Raw genomic sequence first — 21,881 nt, 5'->3', positions numbered from 1 at the left:
AGGTCTGAGGTTTACTCATTGATTTACACTTACATTTTCGTTATTTGAAAACTGCATATAACCATATGGGTTCAGAAGAAGTATAACCTCTGTTTGTGCCTATAAAATGTATATATATACATACGTCTAGCTTTATGCAGTAGCTACTTTCTTGGAGATCTCCTTGTGCAATAATGCCATATTCTCACATACCTCCAAGAATAAATTATACTGTGATTTAACCACTAATACAACTTGAGCCAAATTCCCCTTACCCTTTTCGAATCCATTTTCTAAGGAACCTAAAAGTAAGTTCAATTCATTGATCAAACGTTCGTATTCAGCCAATACAGTATTGAATTTCTTTATTTTCTTCAAAAAAAATTCATGTAATTGGAAAGATGACGATAATTTGGTACCTGGTTTGCTCAATTGGACTATTAATTGTTGAATGTTATTCATGTCATCTATAAGTTCATAATTCAACTCTTTGAATTGAACCAATTCGATTTGATCAAAGTTTAAAGCTTGACTGGTATTTAAAAGTTTATTCTGCAAATAATCAATATCCTGCGGTATAGATTGAATCATTTGATTATGTTTGGTCTTATCTTGTTCCAATACTTTGGCAATTTCATGTTGTGTATTGACATATTTGTCAAATTCTTCTAATTTCTGTTTCAATTGTGGAGGTAAATCGCTTACTCTAGTCATGGCTGTTAATGGTAAGCCTTGTAATGGGTTCACAGGTGCTGTACTATTCATTCCACCCAAATTATTAGGCTTGGAAAATAATCCTCCAGAATTGATATTGTTTGAAGTCGAAGCACCACCACCAAAAAGACCGCCTCCTGTGGTATTCGATCCACCAAACATCCCTCCAGAAGTGGAGGTGGTGGCATTATTACCACTGAAAAGCCCTCCTGTAGGTTTAGCAGCTCCACCACCAAATAAACTTCCAGATTGTCCACCAGTTGAAGCAGCATTATTACTACCAAATAAACCTCCCCCAGTTGTTGCTCCTGTTGTACTACCAAACAATCCACCACCAGTAGTAGTGGCATTATTATTATTATTATTATTATTATTATTAGCTCCTGTTCCAAATAAACCAGAAGTGTTAGAAGTCCCACCACTAGCAGCATTAGAACCACCAAACAACCCCCCTCCAGTTGTTGTGGTACCTGTGCTTGTATTCGATCCAAAGAGTCCACCAGTAGATGTAGGGCCTGTTTGTTTATTACCGAAAAGACCTCCAGTTGCAGCACCGGCGTTTTGGTTACCTCCAAATAATCCTCCAGAACCAAAAGCCCCTCCTGCTCCTGAAGCAGAAGGAGCAGGACCAGCAGAGGAAGGTCTTTTCAAAAGAGACCCAGCTCCAACGCTAGTAGCATTATTACCGAATAAACTACCACCAGTACCAGTACCAGTTGTGGATCCAAACAAATTGGAGTTGTTGGAAGTACCTGTTGACGCTGCTGCTGTTCTTCCAAAGAGACCACCTGTTGTAGGTGTTGGCTGTGCTGTATTACCACCAAATAATCCTCCTCCAGGTTGTTGCGTAGTTGTATTAGAAGTACCTCCAAACGATGGTCCTGATGACTGCTGTGTTCCAAAAAGGCCCCCAGTATTACTATTGCTAGCGGTGTTTGAGCCAAAACTGAACCCCGAAGATCCTGTTGATGATCCCAACATTTCAATTGCAGTAAGAGTGTAATTGTTTTGTTGATGTTAGGTAATTTCTGTTGATGAGTTTATGATTTAATTTTTTTTCAAGGTTCGTTCGCACTCCGAAAAAGTTACACAAAATAAATGTGTATGGTATAACAACCATCAACAAAGCGACCCCATCTTTGTAGATTGATTGGTTAGATACGAAGGACTACGATGATTGAACAATGGCGGCTAGGGATATAGTTATGCTCTTAGATGAGCTTAGAGACGCGTATGCGGACTTGAAGCGAGAAAAGGGGGAGTTGAGGCGAGAATTGGATCAGATCAAAGCCGAAAATAGATACCTAAAGAATTATATAGATGATCTTGAACTATCACCAACCAAGAAGAGGTCCAGGAAAAGGGGGATAAGTCAACTATTGACTCAATATTCCGAAGAAGAGGAGGAAGAAAGTAATAAGAATATTCAATCAAGTATTAGTGTATATAAGAAGACACTGGTTCAGTTGCTTAAAGAGTCATCTTCACCTACTAAAGCTTCTCAAGCGACTACAGTGATACTGCTGTCACCTACAAAGATGAACAACATTAATAATGAAGTTACCAAAGAAATTCCTGGATCTATACCATTTCTAGTTGAACCTCTTATAAAGGACGAACATGGACAAGAGTCAGAGCCAGAAGAAGACATCATAGAGGATAGTGAGAATGAAGAATCATTAATAATACCTGCAGATTTCACTCGACTTCAACGGAAACATTTGAAGTTACAACATTTGGAAGCAAAGTATTGGAATGATCTTACTTATACCATTAACTTGACTACCAACCCTATAACGGAGAACTCGTGGATCATTACAGATTTCAAACGTAATCATCATTATAAACCGCGTCATTTGTCGCAGTTCAAGAGAACCAAGCTTCATACAACCAATGACAAAGAGAATATGCTTCAATTCTACAAAGCATTAAATAACGAAAATAAAAGTGATATTGACGACGACAAAGATGACTCTGATGATGAGGAGAACGAATTGAGTCAGCTTGCAGGTAAATGGCCAAGTCCACCTGGGTTTATGAGGAGTGAGTTCCCCAACACTCAAGAGCACATACAGAGACAAGCCATCATAGATGCCAGGATCAAGGATAGGCTCAGACGACGATTGAAACTGAGTTTGAGACAAGGTATGTGGCTTTTCACGGTAGACATCCTTAACAAGTATGTCAGTGCAAAGAGGTTTCTGATAGACATGGGTGGATAGTCGCTCCTCTATTGACATTTGTTGCCTAGTAGCTCATAGTACCATCCATAATCATATTCCTTCATGTAGTCATGGGGATTGTTACTGCCATAGTCACAGTCTACTGTAGTCAACACGACCCAGTTGATTATATTCAATGGCACTGCAAACCAGTGGAATGCAAGAGGCTGATTCATATGCAAGTAACCTGAAATGAGAACTAAGTTAAGTTCGAAACAACATTGTTTCTAAATGTTTGTGATATTTTTTGTCTGTGAAGTGAAGTCAGTCATTACGAAATTGAATCACGACAAACTTGAGGCTTATGAGTATAGGATATAAATAGAGTGGACCATAAATTACTATTATTAAAGTAGCAGTAACAGTAACAGACACCGTGATTGTGACTGTAGTAGTAAAGACATTGAATGTCCGACAATATAACTAGTTCATGGTACTATTGTTGAACCCCTACATAGCAGTACAACTACACTTCAGGTTTGCTCCTACCATACTTGTAACCCAGGTTTAGTAATCTGGTATTGTCGGGACACCGTACTTATATGTGCTCCCCTCAGGGCAAGGCGGAAAACCACTACCAGACAGGATCTGCTGACGATGGCCACCACTGTGTCTGGTAATGCAGATAGCTGCGGTGTGACAGTAGAAGGAGAAAGCTAAAGTTTAATGTTCTATAGTGTTAACTTGAAGAGTTGTGGGATATAGTATGGCGCAATGATTGGATATTGTCTGTTAGTAAGTAAGGTTGTTGCCTGTCTGCGGTCACAAACAATCTTATATCGGTTCAAGTACCTTAAAGTTGTATCGTCGGAGCTAAATCACTCGGAGTGATACACAATTCCCGCATTGACGATCACAAAGTATTGGTTGGCTGTGATTAAGAGTGCCCTGCCCCTTCTCACAGATCCTGTGGGCACGTGAATGATCTTTGGGACGGTAAGAGCGGGTCGGCTTGGCCTCGGAAATACCCTCGTACTTCGAGTTGTCTGCTGTGTGTCTGCTTAACAATAGGGGAAGCGAACCATTAATATACGACTTATGTACTTATTAGAGCAATATGTTAAGGGAAATTTCGTCTACATAAAGACGATAGTTTGTACACTCACTAGACAGGGGTTGGAATGAAACAAAGATCACCCTTACAAAATAAAAACACCACCGCTTTGTGGTTGACCAACAAAAATTTTTCTTTAACTAATATATACGATCGGACACAGACATATCCGGCAATTCTGGCGATGTTCAGGAGACGACAGAATAATCGGACACGGACATTAATACTGAATCGTTATTACCCTTACTTACCACCATTAATTAATACCATTAATGACTATTACTACCACTGTCACTCATTACTACTAACAGTATCAGACAGTAACAACTATTGTGCTCACCTCTATCTAGTCTGAATCAAATTACTCATCGAATGTCGGCACGGTCTCATGCTTGTCGTACCGATAATGTCGCTTCTGTCTGTTTGTTACTGTATTGTGCCAGTGGATATTTTCTTTAGTCTGTAATTGCTATTTTTTTTTTGTTAGCCCTGATATAAATATTTTGGAGATCCCTTTAGGCTTAACACTCAGACCACTCCTTTCTTCTCTTCAACTGTCTGACTGTTGTAGTGGAACAAGCATCATCCTCGGTGCAGCGTACTTGAACAGCGGTTGTGACTATTTACTTGTCTATCTGTCTATTGACTGTCATTCATTCTATTGACTGTCTGTCTTGCCTGTCTTTCTTTCATCTTTCATATCATCATGGTGTCTTCAAACCACAGACCGGCGTTATCCATCAACTCAATCAGTTCTCTCGTGGAACCCACCACTCCGCCCAACTACTTTGATTCTGCGCATCACCAACCCCCCGCCAAAATGACGCCCTCTGTGGTGGTAGCTGGGCCGACCTCACCTTCGACTGGCGGCGATTCACTCCAGCATTTGAATGTGGGTCTGCCCAGGACACGTTCTGTGTCGTCGTCGACGTTGTCGTCTACATCCACCACGGGCGAGGTTATCGGTTCTCCTCCTAACAATTCAACTCTTCTGTCCGTCAACGACTCCCTGTTGGCTCCGACTCAGACCAAGTCATTGCTTTGGGATCAAGCAAAACCTCACCAGAACTTGAACTTGCCCTCCTTCAATTTGGACTTGGAGAATCTTACAGGTCATAATCATCAACAGCGAGCCTCGGTGACGTCGCTCTCGGGTGTCGTGTTTGATGCTTCTTCGGGTCCATCGAATCATTTCTTTGCCTTGTCACAGCAACAATTGGGAGCAGGAGCACCACTACCAGTAGTACCACCAACCGACGCTTCCAATGGCTTCAGCTTGCATCAGCAACAGCTGCAGCTGCAGCTGAAATACAGTGGCGTGGTCCCCCCTTCAAACAAGTTCACCCAGGCCTCTAAATCATCGTCGGTTTCTAGTGCCTCCTCCATAGTATCGTCGTCCGCTACGTCGTTCACTTCATATGCCTCTGGTGCCACTCCTTTGATCGACAAGGAGTACCTTGCCTCGATCAACAAGGTGCCTTTGTTACTGTTAAGACACGAGATCTTGCGCTTCTCCAAGGACCAATATGGATGTCGGTTCCTTCAGAAGAAGATTGACGAGAATATCATTTCCAACTACTCGATCAGGTTGGCCAACTTTGAGATCATCTTTAAAGAGATCCACCCTTATCTTTATGAGTTGATCATCGACCCATTTGGTAATTACTTGATCCAAAAACTCACCATGTACTGTAACGAAAGCAACTTGAACTTGATGATGGAAATCTTACAGCTGTGCTTGTTCCAGATCTCCATCAACCAACACGGTACCAGAGCATTGCAGAAGATCATTGATAATTTGTCGAATGATTACCAATTGTCGTTGTTGATCAAGGGCTTGAAACCCTACATCATTGAATTGATCAAAGACTTGAATGGGAATCATGTGATTCAAAAGATCTTGAATAAATATAGTCCTGAAAATTGTCAGTTTATTTATGATTCAATTATTCAAGACTTATTCCCGGTGGCCACGCATAAACATGGATGTTGTGTTTTACAAAAGTGTTTGAATCATGCTACTCACAATCAATTGATGGACTTTTCAAACGCTATTTTGAACTATCCTGTATCTGTTAAATTGGTCAATGACCAGTTTGGTAACTATGTGTTGCAATATTTAATTTCAATTGACTCTATAGACATTAATTATCGGATGTTTGAGAACTTTATAAAGTTTGGAGTGTCTGAGTTGTGCAACTTGAAGTTCAGTTCCAATGTCGTGGAGAAGTTCTTAAAGAATTGCTACAATAACGAGCTGAAACTGATGGAATTCAGTCAATTGAAATTTGATTTGATCTTCAACATTTTGTCTGGTAACTTGAACAAGTTGATCAATGATCCTTATGGGAACTATGTTATTCAAACTTTATTGGATATTTTGGTACATACCCAGGTTGTGTATCCTCCAGATCTCCCTGGATTATTGGCATTACAACCTGATTACAGATACAATGTCAATGGTCAAATGTCGCAGAGTAGCATGCAGATTTCTATCATAAAGCATTGGTTTCAGAATTGCAAGATTGTTTCCTCTTACGGCAAGAGAATCCAGTCCAAGATCAACACCATCTTAAACAATTCCAACAACAGTTCCGGTAACACTGTTATTGGTAATAATCATCATTCCATGAACCGCAATACCACACACATGAATAATAATGTTGCTGCTTCGTACAATAATGGTAATAATAATAATAATAATAATAATAATAATAATATCCCCATGAACATGAACTATCTTCAAGAGAACATGACTTCAACGGGACAATTTATCAATAGTAACAACTACTATTATGCCCTGCAACAACAACCACAATCACACCAACAACAACAACAGCAACAAATTCATATGCCGCAACATCAACTACTCCCAAACCATATGCAACAGCAACAACAACAGTTCATGAGTGCTCACCAGTTTAGTAACGGTGGTCATCCAATGGCCTCACGTCGCCAAAACGATCATCAAGGTCAACGGTCTTCTCAACAAATGCCTCCTCGTATGAATGTTCAATATAACTACCGTGGAATGCCTCCACAACAGTATATGGCTCCATACCAACCTAACTCCATGATGAACGACAGCAGTAATAAGAGTACTATCAATGGTCATAGTATGAATGGAGCATACGGCCAGAGATATTATTAATGTTGGAAACGGACAATTTTGTGACATGAGACACGTTGTGACTGACCGACTGACTGACTGGAGTACTTTAGAGAGTAGTGATATGGTTTTAATCTTTCTTTCTTATTGCATTTTAACAACATTCAAAAACAAAAATTGGTTTCATTTCTTTCCATTTCCATTTTATTATCATACATTTTTTTATTCATCTCTATGATACTTTTCAAACTCGGTTGGTTGCACATCTTCATAGTGCCACAAGAAAGAAGAGACAGTTATTGTCGGCTTCATCCCATTTTTCATGTCATAATATCTTAATGTCCCTATCTATGTGTTTTATAAAGAATAATATTCTCGGTCAGCAGCTACCATGCTCCTCCATTGGCTATATTACTTATATGCTTTTGTGTGCGATTTTGATTGTCTACTAAAGAATTTCCATTCTGCTATTTTTGTTGTACAATTTATGTATTATCACTTTATGTCTGTTCCTTTTTATATATAGTTTATTTAAGTATATAGTTTATTATAATTAAGTTTAATGCCTTTTAGTGTGAAAAACCATAAGGTATAGTAGTGTAGAGATCAAAGCATTTAAAAACGTGGCGCTACCACCTGTCATTTGGGTGTCTTCAAAATTGAATTTGCAGCCAAAACGGTCGCAAAATCAAAAATGTCCCAATATGACGACATTCTCCTATCCTAGCCTTCACCCAATCAAAAGAGTGAAAAGGACAGTGCTTTCCTTTGTGTTAACCAAAAATTAAGTTCAACTAGCCAAAAATGAACTAAAGCAGTAAAACATTGTTCAATTCGAAATAGTCAGACAAGATCATTTGATTTAATAGTGTCGCTTTCCAAAGACAATTTTAGGCTGCAAAACTGCAGTGAATGTCGTAACAAACTATGATTACTGGAATTTTCAAAGTCTAAAAACAGATCCAGGCTCCCAAAGAAACAGACATTTTCATGATTTTCACACTGAAACTTATGCCAAAGTTATCAAACACTGACATTTTTTAAATTACTCTGAGATTGCAGTGGAATGGCTGCAACTTATCTAAACTCCGTTTCCTTCCCAATTGGGATGTGTCGCAGAAATTACCAAATCTGAAATATATTGATCCAAACAAGATATGTGGTACCCGCACGTCTATCGCCTCCTTCACTGCCGTCGAGTTTGTGGTAGGGTATAGAAGGGGTCACTAGTTTCAGACACAAAACATAGCGCACTAAAAACAAAAATGTCTGTCTGATTCAAATATCAAAGCGAGATCCGGGAAACCGGTGTCACCCAGTTCATTTTGTCTTATACCTTATAACAGAAGGGAGACATACCTTTGTATCGAGCAAGCGCCCTAAAGCCCTGACAAATAACCTTATGTTTGTCACTACCTGAAATGGACGGGTGAATAAACAAACAACCATATGAAATGATGGAGGCAGACAGCAAACGATATCCTTAGTGAGTATCGGATAGCGTATCCGTCATTAATTTTGATACTTCATTCAGCATATCAGTCAGCATGTCAGTCAGCATATTGGCAAGCATTATCGTGGAAATTGTCTACTTGTGTAAAAGTAAGCAGGTCGTCGTAATGTGGGATTAAACTGATGCTGACCAATGAGCAGACTTTCTCTCGTTCATTCAGACATCTGAACAACAAATACGACATTGTCACTGTAACTACCCCTCTTTGGTGGTCACTCGCATTTGCATAGTGTCTGCACTTCCATCAGACACTCGTTGAATTAAGAAGACGCTTCACCTAACGTTGTTCATCTTTGAAGCTGAATTTATTCATGATGATAGGAAATATTATATGCAGGTGTAGGCACCGAAAATCATCTGTAGAAACATTTCCGGGGGCTCGGAATTGTATCAAAATAATTTCATACATCAAAGCAGTCTACGCCTACGACAAGCATACCAACCAATTATACTAAATACGTTATAGATTTAACCTGATGGAGGAGCCTGGGCAACTCAGGAACAGAAACACCGGGTCCTGGATCAACCAGGAAGACGTCAACCAAGTGAAACGGTTTGATGAGTTCACTACAATTGATTGGGTTCAAGATGAGCTACGAGATCATCGATTCCAGTTACTCAAGCAAAACAATAACCGTAACAGCAGCAGCAATACCACCAAAATCTCATGGAGGAATTGGTTCCTATCAGTGTCGTTGAGTTGGCTAGGACTAGCTGTGGTGGGTGTCATTATAGGTTCCATTGCTGGGTGTCTCAACATCATTACTGCTTGGTTAGCTTCTATAAGAACGGGAAGATGTGTTGGGAACTTTTATTTAACCAAAGCCTTTTGTTGTTGGGGTTCCAATGAAGAGACGTGTTCCCATTGGGAACCGTGGTTTCAATTCCCACCAGCCAATTACTTTATGTTCATCAGCATCTCACTCCTCTTATCCTTTACTGCAAGTTTATTGGTCAAAGTGTACGCTCCAAAGGCAGCTGGCTCTGGTATCAGTGAAATCAAATGCATAGTGTCGGGTTTCGCTATCAAGGGTTTCTTAGGTTGGCCAACCCTTATCATCAAATCATTATGTCTTCCCTTAGCCATAGGTTCAGGACTTAGTTTAGGTAAAGAAGGTCCCAGTGTTCATTATGCTGTTTGTGTTGGGAATTGTATAGCCAAACTAATGGGGAATTATCGTAATAGAGCTTCCAAGGGAAGGGAATTCATTACTGCTGCTGCTGCTGCTGGAGTTGCCGTGGCATTTGGTTCACCAATGGGTGGAGTGGTTTATTCTTTAGAAGAAATCTCTGCTGTGGTTCATTTATCAACCATATGGAAGTCTTATTTCTGTGCTCTTGTCGCAGTTACCACTTTAGCTGCATTAAACCCCTTTAGAACGGGACAATTGGTTATGTTTGAAGTGACTTTTGATACCAATTGGCAATATTTTGAAGTACCATTATTCATTATCTTGGGAATCTTTGGTGGGATTTATGGTATTCTAATACCCAAATATAATATAGCTGTTGTTTCCTTCAGGAAGAATTATTTGACCAATTTTGCTCTAAGAGAAGTGATTTATCTAACACTTTTAACTGCCAGTTTCTGTTATTTCAACGAATTCCTAAGGTTAGACATGACTGAATCAATGCAAATCTTATTCAGAGAATGTACAGTTAATTTCCATCATCATGGGTTATGTGATCCAAATTCTAATAAAGTAAGATTCATTGTGTCTTTATTATTTGCAACCTTAGCAAGATGTGGATTGACGATCATAACTTATGGATGCAAAGTACCTGCTGGGATCTTTGTTCCCTCCATGGCAGCTGGTGCAACTTTCGGTAGAGCAGTGGGGATCTTATTTGAATTATTTTATCAGAAGTACCCTTCATTGTTTGTTTCGTGTAATAAAGATGAAAAATGTGTTATCCCGGGTACTTATGCCTTTTTAGGTGCTGCGGCTGCTTTAAGTGGGATCACAGATTTAACAGTAACAGTAGTGGTGATCATGTTTGAGTTAACTGGTGCTGTTAGATACATTATTCCAACAATGATTGTAGTTGCTGTTACCAGAGCAATAATGGATAGTTGGGGTGATAAAGGGATCGCCGAACAAATGATTATTTTGAATGGAATGCCTTTATTGGATGCAAAGGAAGATTTCCATTTCGGGGATTTATATGTTTCTGCGGCCATGAGTACGGTGGTTTCGGTTATACCTCAAGATCAATTCACTTTGGGCCAATTGAATTCCCTTTTAACTAAAACAAATTATACTGTTTTTCCAATTATAAAGTCAATTGATGATCAAAGCATTGTGGGTATAATTGATAGAGAAGATATCAAATACTTTTTAAATCATCATCATCATAATGAAACATCTTCAACAAAATGCAACTTCATTTCTGGGAATCCAAATGGACTGGAGTTAAACTTAGCTCCATATGTGAATCATGCACCAATAGTCGTCCTGGCTTTCACTACCATGAGTTATACAACAGATTTATTCGTTAAGATTGGACCAAGTTATATCTTGGTGGAAGAAGAAGGCAAGTTAGTGGGGATATTAAGTAGAAAAGATATTCTACGGTTTGAATATTCATTCCATGATCATACCCCTAATCATCACAAAACCAATGCTGCCTTGGAAGCTAAAATATGGCATTTAATGCATTATACTAATCGTTCGTTTTGGAGGAATATGGGTAAATTATTCTTCAATAATGAAACAAGATTCTGGACCGATTAGTTAAATTAATTATCTTTCCATTTACCTTGATCCTTATAATTGGCATATAATGAACGATAAAAGGACTTTCCTGGGAAATCAAGAGTCGAGTTCACTAACTGTAACTCTCGTTCTGTTAATACATCAAACACCATATATATAGCCCTCAATAATTCATCATTAATACTGGAGTCAAAGTTATACTTCAAATTGAATGCTATGTAAGAAACTAATAGCATGGACAAGTATTTCCGTAACCCTTTCTTAATAATTGTAGAGGAAGTGGTTAATGAGCTATTAGCAAGTTCCTTATATGAGTTTGTTGCTTGAGGTTCACAAAGATTGGCCATTAATCTTGAATAGGCTCTGGCACATTCTTTTGAAGTTCCGAGAACCTTATTATTATTATGTTTTTTCAATGTCAAAGGCTCTAACAAATCTATCATGGTCCTAATAAGTATATGATGTCTGGATTGGAACTTGAATCGATGGAATAAAAGTAAATGTGAATACACTTGTGTTACCAAAATGTATACTTCTTCAGTGGCATTTGGGTCGTTACTCAATTGGTTAGCCACTTTACTCACAAGTAATAAGGTTAATTCAGTGGAATATTGTTTGAATAACCAGGTGGATTCACTCAATTGACTTTTAATAGTGTTTAATATTAAAATTAAACTGCTTATATCCAACTTATGGACAACATCAATAATTTGAGATAAAATAATGGTAAATACCTTTTGACTGGCTTCATCCTTATGTCTCATTGTTCCTGTGAGTATCACAAGTAAGGAAATAATATGAGGGAACTGTTCTTCAGTAGCCAATGGAATAGAATCGGTAATATAATATGCCAACTGTTCAAGAGATTGACTATCAGCATTTGTGCAGAACCTTGTCAAATAACTCTCCAATGGGCTTTCAATATTCAAGCACATCGTCTTGGACTTCAATGCAATATATAAAGCTGCAATATAAGTGGCATTTCTAAGTTCTGGTTGTTCCCAATGGGTAATTAATTTAAAAAGTGCTATCTTAGAGTCATCGTAACCACTGTCGTTATTGAAGACCTTTCCGAGTTGAATAACAGCTTTCTTTACCTTCTCAGATTTAGAGTAATCCAATTCAAGTAAAGATTGAAGTTGCCAGTTGAGAACTTCAACATCTTTGACAGTATTGGACAGTGAGATCTCCAACATGCTCTTTTCAAGGAACATGACATATTTATACTCTAAATCGTTCAAAAGAGTCTTTAAATTTGAATCCTGAACCTCTGGTTTAAGTGTTAAGAGTATCAGCGTTAACTGCAAACTTGGGAAATTGTCTTCAACTATACTTGAAGTCAATGCGCTAAATGAGGAATCAATAAATGACCTGAATTCCTTGTAACGAGCGAAATAGGTTCTCCAAATCCGACGAACAAGTGAAAGCCCAGTAGTGACAGAATCTTCACAACAATTCAGAATAAACACTAGCATCTTTTGCAAATTGCGTTCGAAATCCAGATTCAACATAGGATTTAATGTAAATCTATTCAATTGGGTTATGCATGTATTTGTGAGTGCCCTATCTTTTGATAAACGTTGCAAATTATCAATAAATAGTGGATAATCTCGACTATCAATACATTCTTCTGGGATAACGGATAATAAATCGAGATTAATCAATGAAGGATTTTTTCCCGTAATCCCTTTAATGGTACGTTTGATAATTGTATCTGAAACGGATTTTAACTCAAATAATACACAAGAACTTTCATTTATTATTTGAACCAACCTTGTAAACCCTAAATTAGCTTCCACAGTCTTCAATAATTGATCTACTTGGTCTTTGTTGAACAAATTATTGATAATCACAGACCATCTCAAAAATAAGGAATCGAATAATTCTTTGGATTTACAACTAGAGGCAAATTGTAAAAACCTTTCTTGAAACTGGAAACCTGACAAATAGCTCTCATCAAACAATTCAATGGCCCTAAACATTGTGAAATAAAAATAATAAGAGCAATCATCTGAAGTTTTTGTAAGTAATTTGTATAACGGTTCCTTAATACTTTCAAAAGAGCTCTCAGTATAAAGACACAAGATACTATATCTGATTTGCCATAAGGTTTGGATATCATCATTGTTGGTCGTAATTTCATTGAAAATAGTATTGTTCTGCTCCACTAATACGGTTGAAAGGGGTTGAGTTTTCGTTGTAGGGCTTTTCAATAATCCACCCACTACTGATGCTATTAAAGGTAATGAGGAAACAGTACCTTTCTCACAACAGAAGTTAAGAATATCCTTCGTTTGATTAACGGTCAAATCTTTTGAGTACTCCGCAACCAATTGAATCAAAGCACTTGATCTCCACGAATCTTGGTGTCTATGGTTGTACCAAATATCTTTAAAGAACAAAGGTAATTCTCTGGCCTTAACAAAGGCACCCACAAAGGCATTTCGAAATCTTTCAACAAGTTTTTCATCAGAAACTTGTTCAAACACCTGCAAAAGAGACACAGCATTATTTGTAGCCAATTCATTGTCAATGTCCAACAAATAAATGAGCAAACCCCAATTCTTTTGGTTGGATGATATGTTTTGGGAATAGATCCCACTAATAAACTCCGAGGAAAGAGATTTGTTCTTTTTGGAAAGAATTGAAAGCAATGGCTCTGCTAAAAGTGGTTCAGATTTAATCATGGCTCTATAAGCATCTTCCAAGGTTTTAAAGTCACGTTCTGAAGTTCTTGAAGTCATCAAATCAAACAAATAAGTCAATGGATCTTTGACATTGATGGTCTTTCTAGGTTTAAGTTTCCCAAGTTCAACTATTGTTTGGCTTAACGTGTGTTCTGATAAGGTAAATACCTCTAAAACATTAAGAAACAAGCTTGTAGTGATTCTATCTTCTGGGTGGGCGACTAAAAATCCACAAACATCTATCAACAACTCATGGGCAAACTTTGTTATAGTCTTTTTGGAAGGGATGTAGTCAGTTGTTGCCATGATATTGAACAAGTGGTGTATAGTCATTGAGTAAGTGCTGCTGAAAGATGGAGACTTGGTGAAAGCAACATAGGCCGTCAAAATACGTAACATGATTGAATCATCAACTTCTATAAACACATTCTTCAGCAATAAGTCAACAAATTCAAAGATCGGAACAAAATGTGACGAGTCATATATGGTGGTGGTATCACTACCTGCATCAGTTAGCACCAGAACCAATACCTCTATCAATCTGATTCGTTTAAATATGGTTCGAAGTCTGGGCTCAAGGGTATTCCATATTTGTATTAATAGAACCCATACGTCCTTGTGGCTATGCCATTGGCTATTGGGGACGTTGAGTCTATCGCAGATCAACTCAAAGACAAACACTTGTTTCTGAGGGAAGTGTACATCGATCCTGTTGTGGATCAAGTCACTTGCCGCTTGAACAATATGATCTATATCATTCTTGGACCTTAAGAACTTCGACACGTCCTCTGCTGAGTTGAAGGACGGAGTCATCGTGGTGATAAAGAAAGTGTTTACCAATTGATTACAGTACAAAATTTTGATTTGTGCGATGCCATCGCGAACACGAAGGAGTGCTTACGTATTAAGGGCAAAGTGAGTTAATGGTGATAAGGAGAGCGAATGGTGTGTTACAGTAGTTACAGTAGTTACGGTAGTTACAGTAGTCACGGAAGTTTACAGTAGTGTATATTAATTATATTAGTCTGTACTTAAATCAATAAGGTTTCAATCTTATCCTTAATAGCGTAAACTTGGTTCTTGATAGTAGAAGCATCGTTGGTGGTGACAGAAGCAGCAATGACTGGTCTGGAAACACCACAAGCTCTACCTAAAGCAGCCTTGGATGGGACGAAAACATAAGGAACATTCTTATCTTCACACAACAATGGCAAGTGTAACAAGATTTCAATTGGTTCAGTGTCAGCAGCCATAATAATGAATTCAGAGATACCTCTGTTCAAAGTCTTGGTGGCTTCGTTAGCACCTTTCTTCAATTGTCTCAAACCTTGAGCTTGTTGAACAACATCTAAGATTTGTTGAGATAAACTGGAGTCAGCCAATGGGAAAGCCTTAGGGTTTGGAGCAGACATTTTTGTTGGATTGATTGATTAATTAAAGTATTTTGGGGTTCCTTGCTGTGTACGAGCTCACCAGTAAGTTGATTAAAGAGGAAAGAAAAGAAGAAACTGAGAGAAAAGATTATGGTAGAATAAACTTTTAGGTTTGAGATGAGATGTGAAGGGAGTGAAAAAAAAGGATCTAAGTCGAATGCGTACGTAATAAAACGATAATATACTCACATATACGCTCACGGCGAAGTAATCTTTAGAACGGGTCGTGCACATGTTCAACAACAGCATAAGCGAATTTGAGAGAGAAAAATTGATAAAGGATTATCTCGACGAACTGATAGTACACACATACTTGTCTTCCGTTAACTAACACTAGTTAAAGAAAATATTAGCATATCCCAACAATGTCTGACTTGTGGTATGTATGACAAATTGTCTGATTGATTGGCATTGGATGACAGAGAATAAAGAATGCACTGTTGAATGAGGTGGACTGAGGTGGCACATGGCAGATAAGAAATGACCGACGCACACAGTCAATGATAATTATCACGACAGTAATTATATGCTTCCGACAGTCAACGATTGTAGCTTTCATTATTGATTTTATATACTAACGTTTAGTCCTGTTTACGCTCCATTCTTTGGTTCAATTGGTTGTGCTGCTGCCATCATCTTCACCTGTTTTGGTGCTGCTTATGGTACTGCTAAATCCGGTATTGGTATCTGTGCCACCTGTGTGTTGAGACCAGATTTGTTGGTTAAGTCCATTGTCCCAGTTGTTATGGCTGGTATTATTGCTATTTATGGGTTGGTTGTTTCTGTGTTGGTGTCTGATTCTTTGAAACAACAACAAGCTTTATATACTGGTTTCATCCAATTGGGTGCTGGTTTATCTGTGGGTTTGTCTGGTTTGGCTGCTGGATTTGCCATTGGTATAGTTGGTGATGCTGGTGTTAGAGGTACTGCTCAACAACCAAGATTATTTGTTGGTATGATTTTGATTTTGATTTTCGCCGAAGTGTTGGGTTTGTACGGTTTGATTGTTGCTTTGTTATTGAACTCCAAGGCTACTCAAGATGTTTCTTGTTAGATATTCATTAATCTAATTTAACATTCATTTCTACAACCAAAATCTTATGCTGTCAGCTTATATAATCAATGGTAAGTATATTATACAAATCTATTGGTTATGAAATTCTCTCCAACATGAACAGTAATATAGTTTCTTAATAAGATAATAAACTCTTTTAAAGTCTTCGGTATTTCAATCTGTTGACTCCTCAATATGGTTCTCCAATCATATGGCTCGGTATCTGATTCAATGTTATCAATTGAATAGAGATACAACTCTTCACCTTGAGACTTTTCCAATGCACTAGCACTGAGGTCAAAGGTATCAATAAGTTCAATTATGATTACCAAATCTGGAAGTTCAAACTGATACCTTTTATCAATGAAAAATGGTAGAGTTTGAGCTAATAAAAGTGGTATAAACTTTTTGGGCATGAATTGAAACTTCAATAAATGAATTAACCTCGACAATTTATGCTTAACACTATAATTTTCACCATATAACGTACCTTGGAAACTATTGAAAAATTCATATAACACTCCATAAGGTGATATGCATTGATTGATAATAGGATGGATTTCAAATTCAGCTTCATGCTTAACCACATTATTAATCAATTCATCTTTAACGGGTCTATTGTTTAATAAACTGTCTTGGAATATTAAATCCCATACAATGGTGTGGATCTCTTTTATCCCTTCAACGTTCTTCATATCATAAGGATCATAGCATTTAACAAACATGTTCAAACTCTCGAAAATGAATCCATCTTCAAGAGATTTCTTACCATATTTCAAATAAATATGTTTGGCTGTTGATCTTAAATGTAACTTGGCACACACAGTTAATGCCCATTCCAAATCGTCGTTGGTTTTGAAATCTAATTTGGTTAAAACAGATGCAATCGTTTGTTCGTTCTGGTATCTTCGCTCTTCGTTCTTGAAAATATTATGATTCAATAATATTCCAAATCCTACGGGATAAAGTCCTTGAACACTGAGACAATCATAAGCATGACAACTTAAGAAATATTCGCTGATGGTTTTATCGGCGTTTGTAATGGTTTTTAATGGTGAATAATAAGGTTGAAGTAACCCCTTTATCTCAAGAAATCTTGAAACATATGCCGTAGTAGTGGGGTCTAATCGATTAATGGTATTTAATACTTTAATCATGTTCCCACTCAAGATATCACTGAAACAATTTTCAGAAACAGATGAATAATCTAAAGGATCCAAAACACTGGGTGGGAATCTTTGAATTGCTTCCTCATAGTACTCTTTGTATATCAGTTCATCATCTCTAATCTTGTATAAGCTTAAGCAAAGATAATACTCGTACCAATTTTCACAGTATTTTTCAATAGTGATTGAAAACCCAGTAATGACTCTTAAAAGATCTAATATTTGATCCAATAAATCACTATTTGTCTTCTCTTTGATTTCACTTTTCAATTTCGGGATCATATCTCTAAACTCACTGCACAGATACTTCCACTTGGTGAATTCTCCTTTCAATGCTAAAGTGGAATAGGTTTCTAAAAGTACTTTAAAATCAACCACAACTTGATAGAATACTGGATCTGAATCTTTGGTTTCCTCTACCAATGATTGGTTCAAGGCTTCCACGGCTTGTGGAGTCAATCCACGAACCAAAAGCTTTGCAAGATACTTGCTCCAAAAAAGAGGATGTAAATATGGTTTTGGAGTATTGATAACAACTTCATCGGCGATATCTTGATCTGGTTGTTCGTCATACCAATTGACCCAATTGGAAATCAAAGTTGGTTTGAGTGCTGTATCAGTATAAAAGTAATTGGCTCGCAAACAGTCTAAAATGCTGCCAATGCAACAGAATCTATCGATGTCCACGTCAACATCTTCATTGGCACCAATAAAATCCTTTACATTATGGGTGAACTTGGTGAAGGCATCATCTATAGTTGGAGAATCATCTGTAAAATTGTCTGTAGCCTTCTTATTGTAAGTGGCTAAAACAACTCCCATTGGTTCATCTTGTTGGTCGGGATCATCTGTGGGTAAAAGGGAAAACTGTGACATTTGATCTAAGATTTTATATTGCAGATTGACATATTCAATATATGCTTCTGAAAACTTGTTCAAAGGCTCTAAGCTCCGTGTATAAATAGAATCCTGGAACTCATAGTCTAGCAGAGCATCTTCAGAGTCAAGCCATTCATTAAGATCAACTTGTGGAATAAACGAATGGAATAACTCAAACTCATTCGTTGATGCTTCAGAAGAAGAGACTCCTTCGGTCATCGATGATACGCTGCTTGCGTCATCTGGGATCTCAAGCATCTCAATGTCTGCAAAGCTCCCATTGGCTGGCTCAACCTGTGTCATTGTGTATCACTGTAGTACTTAAGAATCACTGTAAGTTTGGTTCCCTCTTCCTTCTGTTGACATCTACTGAAAAATATCTACAAAGTCGTGTGTGTACCGAATCGTATATGGATATATAGACATGGATATATATCCATAAACCTTTACCTCTACCTATGTTGTCTATGCCTTTTTTATTACAGTGTTAAACTATGCAGAACGATGTTGCATCCTTGCTGATTCCTTTGTCGTTAAAAATGATCATGTAAATGCCTCCTTTATTTGTACCAACCAAGAATTGTACACCCGTATGATCATTATCCTGTGGTAGAATTCCAATGGACCTTATAGGAGCATCACACACTTGTTCGGTGTAATACTTTGATCCAATATTGACATGTATCTTGCCTGTAGAATCGCCAAATACAATTGTATCACTGCCCTGGGTCTTTAAGCACGTGAAGAAGACTCCGGCCCTAGCATACAACTTGGTGGAGGAGAAACTTTGTTGTACTCTTTTAGATGATTCAAGATTCCCCATAGACTCGATGTACCCATGATCACTTATGCATTGGGGTAACTTTATAGAATACAAGTCACCTAGCCAAGTGGATGCAATTATGCTCCGAGACTCATGTAACAGACCAGCGCTGACAATAGGAAGTGGTAAAGTACATGACATGTTGGTGTAGTAAGTCCAATAAAAGATTTGGTTGTGTTTCAATTCCATAACAAAATTAAAATCCCCAACTGCCATGAACGTTGCTTCCTTTGGATTTATCTGGACAAAATCAAAGATCTTCAATTCCTTCCCATGTTGTTTCTTGATACTTTCATATTTCCAGCCTTGTTGACGTTCAATTTTGATCCCTTCGCCTTCAACAGAGTACAATAAGGCAACAGGAAGACTTTGGAAGGCCACAATAAACTTATTGTTTAGCTGAACCTCTTCCTCGAGATATGGAACACTGCTAACCTTATTTCTTATGGTGGTGTTAGGGTCCACATTGATTATGTTAATAGGGATCTTATCATCGTCAAAATCAAAGGTTTCAATGATCTTAAACGAAAGCCTGTCGACGACTATTAAATGATAAGAGGAATTATCGACTTTCAGCAGTCTAAAGTCCTGACTAAGAACTATAATAAAGTCGTTAACAACTATGGACTTCCAATAGTATGATTTGGAGAAGATCCTTTCGTATTCTTGTATCCCCATACATATTTGATATCTTTCTGGTGAACCTTCATCACCATCATCATCATCATCATTATCAAACTGAACGTCTATATTGAATAGATCCTTTGAGCCTTTAATTGAACGAATCCTTTGTCTTTTCCCTGTTGAACATCGTTCAATACACCCACCATTCCATGCTTTGAATATCCAAAGATCATACTCGTTGTACAATAGATAAACACCCCAACTTGATTCGGTTACCTTTAACACTGACCCTGTATCTGTTGATAACCTGAGATAATTATTATTACTATCAAAAGGTCTTATAATGCAAAGAGTTCCATCCATAAACAGTATCAAAAGGTAAAAAGATTCTTTTCTATCAATATCTGCTGTTAAAAATGCATCTGTGGGCATTATGAATGTATCTAGTTGAACAGTTACTTTAGAATCTTGTTCATCATCAATGAACCAAGTTTGTGCCTCAAAATTCAGAAGAACTCTTGAAGCTAACCATCTAGAACATCCCACCTTGATACAATCCCAAACAAGAACTTTAATATCGTTATTAATATCAATGTTCAAGACGGTGTTCTTAATGTCATCTGGGATTTGAGTTCTCCATTGACTATTAGCGTATCTTGTTACTAGGGCTTGTTCATTAGATTCTTCTTGCTTCATGCCGGCCATAATAAGCTTGTTCTTATAAGGTGGATATCTAACCAACTCCCCACTAAACATACTTCCTTGACATACATAAATGTCTTGAGTCAATTTCTTGGTACCAACGTTAATATCCGTTGACAGATTGGCACTTTCAAATCTCTTCACAATGGAGATATAAGGTTTCCGGTCGTTTATCTTGAATATAACCAGATAACTCTTCAAAGATTGCACATAGAAGGTTAAGTCACCTAAATACATGATCTTATGGGGAATTGTGGTCAATCCCAAGGACTTTATAGTTTCTGAGACCATTCCAGTTGGTTTATCTAACTTATGTTGAACCAAAAACGTCATACCTCTATTAGATATTAGCAACGTTAAATGGTCTGTGATGATACATGAATGTTCCACCAATTCACCTTCTTCGAGTGGGAGTTCATTCGCTAAAGTAGTTGATTTCCAACTATCAATGTCATTATCATCAGATTTATAAAGTAAGGTCACTTTGGTTAAATCAATGACCAAAATACCTTCCTTGATTCCTTGGAAAGTGGTGATATTACCTCGTATGAGCTGCGACCCTTTAGCACTGATAATCTGTAATACTGTATCAATGGAATCAACAAATAACCCCACCAAACTGCCGTCCCATATGAACTGAATATCAATGGCTCGTTTGGAAGGCATACGATGGATTGTGGACACTACAGATCCAAATTTTCTTGATTTCTTCAACTTGTTGATGTTGTGCAGTTGCATTAAAGTGTCGATCATTTCCTTCTCCATATAAATCACTTCATATGACCCAGTAAGATCGGCATACACCAACTTCCTTGAATCAGTAGGATCAACAAGAAGCTTAGGACCATCAACCATGTATCGGGATTTGAGTTTCAATGACAACACTTCTCCAGCCACATTCATTACTATGAGATGAGGGTTCTCCGTCAGCTGCGATGAGATCCCCAAGATCAAATCAGTGTCATATCCAAACGGCGTTTTGTAAGTGGTCAAAGTCCGGATATCTAAGGCTCGGGGCAACGTAGTGTCATCAATTACTCTAATTTCATTGTCATAAGAAACCACCAAATCATTCTTGCTACTGGTGATGAACTTTCCAATAGTACAGTCTCTCATCCGTAGTGGATGTCGTATGGTCTTTTTATGGAAGTGAGACATACCCAATACAACTATCAGCACTCAACACTATTACTATCAACACTATC

The 21,881-nt window shown here is 37.8% G+C and overlaps 9 protein-coding genes across 9 annotated transcripts; 4 read left to right on the top strand and 5 right to left on the bottom strand.

Moving 5' to 3' along the window:
- Positions 1-132: 132 nt before the first annotated feature.
- NUP49 (FG-nucleoporin) lies at positions 133-1,674 on the bottom strand (the record flags this gene model as incomplete). The annotated part of the gene is made up of 1 exon (XM_043195331.1): positions 133-1,674. One exon carries the CDS (start codon positions 1,672-1,674, stop codon positions 133-135), a length of 1,542 nt encoding a protein of 513 aa, XP_043049997.1.
- A 203-nt stretch (positions 1,675-1,877) lies between these two features.
- On the top strand, positions 1,878-2,915 carry KQ657_004662 (ssDNA endodeoxyribonuclease; the record flags this gene model as incomplete). Its single annotated transcript, XM_043195330.1, has 1 exon — positions 1,878-2,915. The coding sequence occupies one exon, from the start codon at positions 1,878-1,880 to the stop codon at positions 2,913-2,915; it is 1,038 nt and encodes a 345-aa protein (XP_043049996.1).
- A 1,874-nt stretch (positions 2,916-4,789) lies between these two features.
- MPT5 (Mpt5p) lies at positions 4,790-7,120 on the top strand (the record flags this gene model as incomplete). The annotated part of the gene is made up of 1 exon (XM_043195329.1): positions 4,790-7,120. One exon carries the CDS (start codon positions 4,790-4,792, stop codon positions 7,118-7,120), a length of 2,331 nt encoding a protein of 776 aa, XP_043049995.1.
- A 1,802-nt stretch (positions 7,121-8,922) lies between these two features.
- On the top strand, positions 8,923-11,326 carry GEF1 (uncharacterized protein; the record flags this gene model as incomplete). Its single annotated transcript, XM_043195328.1, has 2 exons — positions 8,923-8,930; positions 9,058-11,326. The coding sequence occupies 2 exons, from the start codon at positions 8,923-8,925 to the stop codon at positions 11,324-11,326; spliced, it is 2,277 nt and encodes a 758-aa protein (XP_043049994.1).
- A 5-nt stretch (positions 11,327-11,331) lies between these two features.
- Positions 11,332-14,808, bottom strand: KQ657_004659 (uncharacterized protein; the record flags this gene model as incomplete). The annotated part of the gene is made up of 1 exon (XM_043195327.1): positions 11,332-14,808. One exon carries the CDS (start codon positions 14,806-14,808, stop codon positions 11,332-11,334), a length of 3,477 nt encoding a protein of 1,158 aa, XP_043049993.1.
- Positions 14,809-15,026: 218 nt separating this feature from the next.
- SNU13 (RNA binding protein) lies at positions 15,027-15,407 on the bottom strand (the record flags this gene model as incomplete). Its single annotated transcript, XM_043195326.1, has 1 exon — positions 15,027-15,407. The coding sequence occupies one exon, from the start codon at positions 15,405-15,407 to the stop codon at positions 15,027-15,029; it is 381 nt and encodes a 126-aa protein (XP_043049992.1).
- Positions 15,408-15,793: 386 nt separating this feature from the next.
- CUP5 (H(+)-transporting V0 sector ATPase subunit c) lies at positions 15,794-16,482 on the top strand (the record flags this gene model as incomplete). The annotated part of the gene is made up of 2 exons (XM_043195325.1): positions 15,794-15,807; positions 16,014-16,482. 2 exons carry the CDS (start codon positions 15,794-15,796, stop codon positions 16,480-16,482), a joined length of 483 nt encoding a protein of 160 aa, XP_043049991.1.
- An 80-nt stretch (positions 16,483-16,562) lies between these two features.
- Positions 16,563-18,953, bottom strand: NUP85 (Nup85p; the record flags this gene model as incomplete). Its single annotated transcript, XM_043195324.1, has 2 exons — positions 16,563-18,821; positions 18,912-18,953. 2 exons carry the CDS (start codon positions 18,951-18,953, stop codon positions 16,563-16,565), a joined length of 2,301 nt encoding a protein of 766 aa, XP_043049990.1.
- A 66-nt stretch (positions 18,954-19,019) lies between these two features.
- KQ657_004655 (uncharacterized protein) lies at positions 19,020-21,792 on the bottom strand (the record flags this gene model as incomplete). The annotated part of the gene is made up of 2 exons (XM_043195323.1): positions 19,020-19,045; positions 19,098-21,792. 2 exons carry the CDS (start codon positions 21,790-21,792, stop codon positions 19,020-19,022), a joined length of 2,721 nt encoding a protein of 906 aa, XP_043049989.1.
- Positions 21,793-21,881: the final 89 nt, after the last annotated feature.

Source organism: Scheffersomyces spartinae (genome assembly GCF_019049425.1).
Source record: "Scheffersomyces spartinae strain ARV_011 chromosome Unknown scaffold_7, whole genome shotgun sequence".
NCBI classification, from domain to species: domain Eukaryota; kingdom Fungi; phylum Ascomycota; class Pichiomycetes; order Serinales; family Debaryomycetaceae; genus Lizanozyma; species Lizanozyma spartinae.
Note: the sequence above shows the minus strand (reverse complement) of the source record. Positions and strands in the feature narration are given on the sequence as shown.